General features: G+C 37.1%; 1 protein-coding gene across 1 annotated transcript; it reads left to right on the top strand.

Annotated features, from left to right (window-relative positions):
* The first annotated feature begins 5,789 nt into the window (after positions 1-5,789).
* Positions 5,790-6,971, top strand: LOC146717549 (C-X-C motif chemokine 10-like). Its single transcript, XM_085466054.1, has 4 exons — positions 5,790-5,957; positions 6,074-6,194; positions 6,427-6,504; positions 6,670-6,971. The coding sequence occupies exons 1-4, from the start codon at positions 5,894-5,896 to the stop codon at positions 6,725-6,727; spliced, it is 321 nt and encodes a 106-aa protein (XP_085322180.1). The 5' UTR covers positions 5,790-5,893; the 3' UTR covers positions 6,728-6,971.
* Positions 6,972-9,241: the final 2,270 nt, after the last annotated feature.

The following is a 9,241-nucleotide window of genomic DNA, read 5'->3' as shown; positions in this document are numbered from 1 at the left end:
TACTAAGGTTTTGTTTTGTTTTTTAGGCACACTATGTTAACAGGTCAGCAGCCTGTTAGCCCTGCAACACACTGGTGATTTGTCCAGGATGTACCCCGCCTTTCACCCTAGCTCCCCCACCCACCCAACCACCGCGACCCTGATAAGGATAAGCCAAAGCGAATGGATGAATGGATGGACTAAGGTAACTCTTCCTTATCTAAACTGTTTTCTACTACATATTTCAACTATATAGTACCACTGATCCATAAACAATTAAAAAATAAGGAAGCATCTTAACCATGTTGTGGAAAAAGTTCACCACACTTGGGAACCACACATACACATGTGAAACTTTTCACAGGATTCTTTGCGAGACTCGTGAAAAACTCCCCATGATTCAACAGCTCGTTGAACACATTTAACAGCAACAAGTTGACACGGGTTTTCGGTATGACTTTTGAAAGATTCGTCTGTCACATTGCTGAGGAATTTCAATGCCCTCTCTTTACAGTGCTTCTTAAGTTCATTGAGGTTTGTCGGCATTTGTTCATGCACAGCTCTCTTGAGGCCTCTCCGAAGTATTTCAGTCAGGTTGAGGTCTAGCTTTTGCCTGGGCCATTGGAGCACTCCAATTCTTTTCTTTTTCAGTCTGCTTTTTGTTTTGTTTTTATCAAAATTAATTCATTATGCAAAATGTTTAAGAAATAAATGTCCATGTGTCTTTGCCTGTTCACACAAACATTCAGCATACAAGTTCATCTCTGTGAGAATTTTTAATTGTTATGCAAAAAGGTTTAATGTTCTCTTGTAATGTATCATATTACCACAAAATGTCAAAATGTTGTACCACCAGCCACAGAGCTGAGGAGTGGGGGTGGAGGGTGGGAGGGTTGGTATCCAGTGCTGTTTTGAGCATCATAGGCTTGTTGTGTGACCCAATTTCACCCAAGCTTTGCCTGTCAGACGGATGACCTCACATTTGACTCTATAAAACTTTAGCATACAAGGATTTCATGGTCAATTCAATCACTGCAAGATCCCTGTGGCTGCAAAACAAGCCCAAATCATCACCCCTCCACCACCGTGCCTGACAGCTGGTACGAGGTGTTTGTGCTGTTATGCGTTTGTTTTGTAGCAGACGTGGTGCGGTGCATTATCACCCAACGTCTGCACTTTGGTTTTATTGGTTTCATCTATCCAGATCCATCTATCCATTGTTCCAGAACTCTTGTTGTTTGTTCAGATGCTACTTGGCGAACTTTGGCCACGCTGCCGTGTGATTTTTAGAGAGAACAGTCTTTTCCAGGCAATCTTTCCAAACAAGCCGTACTTGTTCACTTTTTCTTAAATTATGCTGTCATTAACTTTTCTTTCTTATTTTCTTTGTTCTTTGAATCCAAACCTGAATGCTTCAGAGCAGCAAACTTTCAAAATGTCCGCTTTTATAGGTGTGCCTGCACTTGCTTATGATGAATGGCTTGAGTGCATCTTATTTCCTATGGAAGTGTCAAGTTGTACCATTGTGTACTTTCACCTGGCTACATAAACTCTTGTGAAAACTTTCGTTTACATCTTCTCAACCTTATGAGTTTAGATCACGATCTAAACAACAAAGCCTGAAGCAACGGCTTTTATAAAGTTGTAGTTTTTTAATTCAAAGCCTTTGAGTTGGAGTCTGCATGACTTATGTGCATAAAAAATTTGAAAATCCCTTTAAATTGTTTCCTCTTTCCTTTTCCACAACAAGAAATATTGTTTAGTCGCTTTGTATTTCATCATACCTCCACTCCTACTAAGAAATATCACTTTTTAAATGAAATGAGAAGTGCAACCACACTGGGCTTGTCTAGAAAATTTGTACAGGAAGAGACTCTGCTGATGTTGCTAGTTCCTGTTGGTTTATTCCTATACGGGGTCACACATTGTGGTATTCACCACAAGTAAAGCGGCACACATCCTCACAAAAAGGAAATATAGTCTTAATATGTAAGGTTGGCAATCCCCTTATATACACAAACTCACTTTAACCCCACTACCATTAGGGCTAATAGGGAGGGGGAAAAGCCACTTTCCATTTATGTTCCTGGCCATATCTGTTCCACCGCTCTCCGTTGGACTGCAGTTGCACCACATTTTTGTCCCTGTGCCAGAATATCTGAAAGAACAAGCTGTACCCACAAATGGGAAAAGCCATTAAATATTAACAAAAAGTACATATAAAATATTCAAGCGTGCTAAGTGCACAGAAATACAGTTAATCTGCGTTGGAAGCACTGAATAAAAAAGCGTGATTTCTAAATCTCTCTGTGAGAGCAGGTTTTGATTTGATTTATAGTTTTCTACACGTTATAAGCGCTTCTGTGTCGTTTTAGAGAGGTCACACTTGCTGACCAAGCGACTACTGGTGTTCAGTCTGGCACCGCAAGAAAAAAAGTCCCCATTCTCGCTTTTTATTGGAAGGGAAGATCCCCGTGTCTTAAAATAGCATGCCTCCACTTTGACATTTGTTTGAATCTTTGGTTTAATATTTTACATTTAATCTTCGAATCCAATGATTTTTGTTTTTTAAAGTTCTTTTTGCATGCAACCTCTCAGAAAGCCCTTTTAAAATTGTATTAAATTTTAAATTAAACATTACAGTGCTTGAACCATCATTTCTGCCCCCAAAAACAGATTTTCACACTTAAGTATTGAAATCGATGTGAATGATTTGGATTGCAGCAGCCCACCATCACGGGACATCACCCACATCATTCCAGACGTAGACAGATATGTCAGAAGTTGCAGTAAGTCAAACCAAAACCTTCTGCATGGCTGCAAACGAGATGTTTTGTAGTTTGGGTGAATGCCAAACATGTTTCTGAAGTCCTCAGAGTTGACATTTTAGAGACATAACCCCTTTGATTAATACTATAAACACTAGTTTCATCCTCCTTTCCTCATTTTTTTAAGCTGCTGGTTCTCTACATCACAGCTTTTACAGGAAACTAATGTGAATTCTTCTTATTACATCACTTTCTGTTTCATTCTGGCTTTCTGACCTTCTTGCAGCTGAAAATAGGTTATAAAAAAAAAGAAGAAAATAAAAGTTGATTGAATTTCAGTTTGCCAAGCGTCAAATGAAAAGGGAAATAAAACTGAAACTCCGAAGCTTTCTTTTGAAACCATATTTGCTCAAGGCTTTGATCTTGGTGGCTTTTCTTATCAGATCTGATCAGATTTTATCTGGTGTGTCACCATCAAACCAAAGACAGAAGGCAGATAGTCAGATAAGTCAGAGATTACCGATTTATTCACACCAGAAATGTCACAAATGTACAACTACCGCTTACTACAAATGGAAAGAAATAAAACAAAGCTGCGTGTTTTTCCGAGCACTCACACCTTTCTCATTTGGAGATGAGAATGCTAAAGGTGTCAAACCACTGATGCATGTAACATCATGCCCTCGTGTTGCAAAATAAAAAAAAAGAAAGAAAGAAAAAGCCCACATGTTGTGTAAGTTGTTCAAATATCTGCCTTTGTTATGATAGCAATAAAAAGAGAAGGATATAAGAATATTACATTTTTCTGATGTTTGAACATTAATAAAATGATATAATTAAAGAAAAAGTTTGTTTCACTTTATTTGTGCATCTGCTCCCTATTTAGCTCAGATATATATTTTTTCTGGTTTATTCAATTAAATAATTTCATTTAAAAATTCCACAAAGCTTGATATGACGGAGGTTAAAGCCATTATTATTTTTTGGGCAGAAAGTTAAAAACATAAAATAAAACATAACTTTAAAAAAGTTATAGGAATAAAGCAGGTAAGCTTTTTTTTTAAGCAAATGTTAGGATTATATGAAATGGTGCATTGTGGAAAATGCACGTGTATGTGAACTGTATGTTTAATGGAAGCAGAAGTTGTCGTTTTTTTTAACTCTGAAACACTTTAATCTGCCCCCATTTTTTATATATATATATTTTTTCAGTCTATTATGAATTTGATATAAAGAACATGAAATTCAAAATAATTTTCAGCTCTCACAAAACCATAGCCAGTACATCTAAATAGTGGCAGCTTTCTAGTTTGTTAGCCAAGGCCTTGAGAGCTTATTTTACCTACAGCATGTGTGTGTGAGCTTTCAATATCCGCTGCAACGCCGATGTGTTGCAATAACTGCAACTAAATGTTTCCTGTAAAAGCTGCTTAGTCCAACACAGTAACTTAGATGACTTTATCCCTCCATTTAGAATGGCTACAGCTCTGGGATATTTGACAGTTTGCTCACATTAAGTCTTCTAGAGACAACTGATACCCCTGAGAACTCTTATTTTCCAGCAATGGGCTCTATAATGTATTATCTTTTCTGCATTAAGTTTAAACTCACAGCTTACTTAGTTAGATATACCTTACTAGGACCTCATTCTACCTTCAGCAATTACAGCTGTAATTGTTTGCATTCAACACATTGCAAAAAAATTCCCCACAGATTTTGGTCCATAAATTAACACGACAGCATCACACGGGTGCTGTAGATTTGCCAGCTACACATCCATGATGATCTACTGGACTGACATCTGACAGATGAGGAGGCCATTTGAGTACGGTGCACTCACTGCAATGTTCAAGAAACTGATGTGAGATGATTTGAGTTTTGTTACACTGCTCAACTGATACCGAGGGGCCCAAATAGTGCCGGGAAAAGATTCCCTACATCATTAAACCACCACCAGCCTGAACTGTTGACGCAGAGCTGGATGGATCCATGTGCCCATGTTCTTTCTGACCCTATCACCTACATGTTGACTCATCAGACCAGTCAATGTTTTTCCATCTTATGTTATGCAATTTTGGTGAGTCCATGTAAATTTTAAGCTTCAGGTTCCTGTTGTTAGCTGACATGAGTGTCACTTCTTGTGGTCTTCTGCTGCTGTAGCTCATCTGCTTTGAGGTTCAGTGTGTTGTGTATTCACAACAAATGCTCTTCTTCATACCTTGATTGTAACAAGTGGTTAAATGAGTTGCTGTTGCCTTGTATCACCTCGACGCGACTAAATCATTCTCCTCTGACTTCTGGCGTCAACAAGGAATTATCCCACAGAGAACTGCTGCTCACTGGGTATTTTCTGTTTTTCAGGCCGTTCTCTGTAAACCCTTGAGATTGTTGCTCAGGAAAATCCCGGTAGATTAGCAGTTTCTGAAATACTCAAATCAGCACAACAGGCACCAGCAAACATGTGACATTATAACTCCTAAATTACCTTGCTTCCTCATTCTGATGTTCTGTTTGAATCATGTCTACAATCCTAAATGCACTTATTTGGTGCCATATGAATATTTAACATGGCCCAAGTGTTTTTCCTTTTATTTCTCACAGGTTAGAAAGGTTTCATTTCTCACATGACCTAAATGTTTTGATGGTTGATGTGGGTTTTTTTTTGTTTTGTTTTGTTTTTTGTTTTGTTTTTATCAAAATTAATTCATTATGCAAAATGTTTAAGAAATAAATGTCCTTGTGTCTTTGCCTGTTCACACAAACATTCAGAATACAAGTTCATATGTGTGAGAACTTGTAATTGTTATGCAAAAAGGTTTAATGTTCTATTGTAATCTATCATATTACCACAAAATGTCAAAATGTTGTACCACCAGACACAGAGCTGAGAAGGAGTGGGGGGGTTGGAGGGTTGGCTTTTTCGATTTTGTGGCATTTTTGAGTTTCACTTTCCACTGTCAAAAATTTCCCTTTGTCACAGGAAAGATTACGTATGCAGCCAAAGTAAGTATTTAAGAGCCCACTCTGAGTCGACTCCTCACAGCACTCCTGTCAACAATCAGTCTTTAATTGTTGCAAGACTCTCTCTGGCTTCATTATTATCTTTGCTGCACGTTTTCAGCACCAGTGTCATCTTGAAACCAGCAATGTCAACCCTCATCAAAGCGTTTCTGCTCCTGGCTGTCATGGTCTGCATCTCCCAGGCCCAACGTAAGTTTCTTTCTTTATTTGTCCTTTTAGATGATTTAGATTCTTGGTTGAAATTACGCAAACTTGAATTTGTGCACGTCAAATATTAATTTCTTTTTCATTGCCTTCTTTTCTAGTCAAACAATCAGGACAGCAGTGTCTGTGTCACCGTGTCAGGAATCTTAACGGCATGAAGACTGACATAAAGGACATACAGATCTACCCAGCAACCATCTTCTGCAACAAAGTGGAGATTGTGTAAGTTTTTTTTAATATGACTTTTTTTTTCATTATTACTTTTGATAAATTCAACATGAAGATTTGCTAAGCTTTAATAAAGCATCACACAAGAAATTGCACGACAGTGCAAATTAAATGCATCCTAACTAAAAATACCTTTTTAAGGTAGATAATGATTTTAGAAAAATACTTGTAGGATCCTTAGCTTTTCCATTTAAATTGAACTTACCTCTATTTTCTATTTCAACAGTGTTACCTTGAACAGTGGCCTCCGCTATTGCTTGAACCCCGAGCAAAGAAACGTGAAAAGGCTCCTGACTAAAATCATGTGAGTACACTTCACCACACTCATCCAAGTTTTACATCCAGTACTCTGATTGTCTAAATAATAATGTTAGATTATTAGTGAATCGCTTCAGTTTATAGAAATAAAGTAATAAATGACATTTTTTTCCTAATGAGTGCACTGTTTGTTTGTTTTTTGTGAATTTAGGGATAAAAAGCAGAAGACCACTTCCTCCCCAGTGGAACCCTCCACAGCTGCCAAGTAATTGTCTTTTAAGCTCTCTGAAAGAAAAAGCACCTCATATGACCTCTGAACTCTCAACAAAGTCACCTTGACAAAAAAAAAAAAAAACATGGACATGAAATGATTGTAGTTTTTTTTATTTAATTTTTTTATATGTGCTTATATTTTATGTCCACTCCGTTGTATCCTGTTTTTATTCTTCTGTGTTTTTGTAAATAGATGAATGTCTCTTTGTACTTCTTGATATTTTTTTAATAAAATTATTAGCTCTTAAAGATTTGTTTCCTCATATTTCATGCCAGTAGGATTTTGTGTCTATACAAACATTTGAACTACTGATCTCTTTAGAATGTATAAACAGCCTAGTTGACGTTAATAAACTGATGATTAATCATTAATTACTGTGTCAGAGGTCAGCGAGCAAGAAGAGAGTAGCATATGTGCAGCTATCCTCTATAATTAATAATATCAATTCAACATTAATAAACACCTCAAACACAAAACATTACAAAGTGCTGCATTATTGCAAAACAGTCTGCGCATTCAAAACAGTCTTGCATGTGTGGGATGTGCACATGTGTTTTCCACACTTATTAAAATGGCACAGTGGCAGAATGATTAAGACTTTCCTCTTACAGTAAGAGGTTTCATAGTGTGAACCTCAGCTGGGGTCTTTCTGTGTGGAGTTGGCAGCTCCTCCCAGTGCCTGGGTGGGTTTTCTCTGGGTACTCCAGCTTCCTCCCATCATCCAAAGACATGCGTATTAGGTAAACTCGTGGTTCTAAATTACATGAAGTGGTTAAAGTGTTTGAATTGTACTGAATAAAACACTGTACACTCAAATATAAAAGGTTCTTCATCCTTAAAAGTAACAATTAAGCAAAATGCAACCAAAATGTAACATATTACATTTTATTTATGTAGTAACATTAAATGGGGAAACTTATATGTAAATAAATGAGTTAAAGTCAGTATTTCTGGGCAGAATTATTTTTGGAGTGTATTAATGTATGGTTAAAAAAATGTGACTTGCAGTTAGAGCACTTGCGTTGCGACAGAGTTCTGACAGGCCTGTCCCATAAAAAAAACATGCAGACGGTGTATGTGCAGTCTCACAATTTCAGTATTCCCAAAAACCAACATTTACCTTATTTTGACCCACGCTGGTGGATTTAATATTCAGTATGAAGTATGTATGGGTCAAATTTGATTCTGAATAGCCACGGTATATAAAAATTTGAATCATCTTTACACCAGTGTAAATATATATATATATATTATACAATATATATATATATATATATATATATATATATATATATATATATATATATTTTTTTTTTTTTTTTTTTTTGTGTGTGTATTTTCAGTCACTTCAGTCATCAAATTCCTGTGACTAAAAGAAAAGAATTTCAGTTGTTTTTACATCTGTTGAAATTGAAAATGGGTCAAATTTGACCCAAACAGCATGAAAGGATTAAAACTCAAGTGTGCGCTTTCTCTTTAAGGGCTGTAACTGTTCATATGCTACACCAATAGTGCTATCTTGTGGACCAGCGCTGGTAATGCAAAGTATAAAAATTAAAAATCGTCCATATAATCAGTTGCCATCCATTCATCCAGTTGCGGCAGCACGGTGGCACGGTGGTTAGCACTGTTGCCGCACAGCAAGAAGGTCCTGAGTTCAATTCCAACATCAGGCCGGGGTCTTTCTGTGTGGAGTTTACATGTTCTCCCCGTGTTTGCGTGGGTTCTCTCCGGGTACTCCGGCTTCCTCCCACCATCCAAAGACATGCAGCTTGTGGGGATAGGTTAATTGGATAATCCAAATTGTCACTAGGTGTGAATGTGCGAATGAATGTGAGTGCGAATGGTTGTCTGTCCCTGTGTGTTGGCCCTGTGACAGACTGGCGACCTGTCCAGGGTGTACCCTGCCTCTCGCCCTATGACAGCTGGGATAGGCTCCAGCGCCCCCCGCGACCCTGAAAAGGATAAGCGGAAGTGAATGGATGGATAATCAGTTGCTTCTATCTTTACTTACAATCTATGAGATTCTCTTTTGAATTCTTGCAGTAGTGATTGAATTTGAATATTAATTTGACTAAAAACTGATCAGACTTTCATGTCATTTGTAGTATTTTTAAAGAAAATGGCTTGATATTGCACATCAGTGCAAAAATAATCAGCTAAAAATTACTAAAATATGTCTCAGGGAAATGGAAAATATTATAGAATTTTCCACTTGAATTAGTCTTTTAACATAATGAAACACAGTGGCAACATTTAGCATATGCAAATAGCACAGCACAGCCAGTCACACACACAATCCTGCTATACATAACAAGAGGTAGAGGCTAAAGGAGACAAAATCAAACAAACAAACAAGACGGTTGATTTTAAGCAGGTTTGAGTTGCTGAAAAAAATGATATTCTAGAAATATGAAGGTATGAGACCAAAGAATGGAGCATGAATGTTCCCTCTAATTCTGAATTGTATTAATTTGACCCATGAGATGATTTTCATTTATTTTTTAGT

Source organism: Copadichromis virginalis, linkage group LG2, assembly GCF_057382275.1.
Source record: "Copadichromis virginalis isolate Kocher_CV1m ecotype Utaka linkage group LG2, C_Virginalis_male_GT1.1, whole genome shotgun sequence".
Taxonomy (NCBI): Eukaryota; Metazoa; Chordata; class Actinopteri; order Cichliformes; family Cichlidae; genus Copadichromis; species Copadichromis virginalis.
Note: the sequence above shows the minus strand (reverse complement) of the source record. Positions and strands in the feature narration are given on the sequence as shown.

What these genes read in the sequence shown, in the direction of transcription:
- LOC146717549 (XM_085466054.1), top strand. Translation starts at nt 5,894, where the DNA reads ATGTCAACCCTCATCAAAGCGTTTCTGCTCCTGGCTGTCATGGTCTGC. An exon ending in CTGCATCTCCCAGGCCCAAC is followed by an intron (nt 5,958 to 6,073) that starts GTAAGTTTCTTT and finishes CTTCTTTTCTAG; the next exon opens with TCAAACAATCAGGACAGCAG. An exon ending in AGGCTCCTGACTAAAATCAT is followed by an intron (nt 6,505 to 6,669) that starts GTGAGTACACTT and finishes TTGTGAATTTAG; the next exon opens with GGATAAAAAGCAGAAGACCA.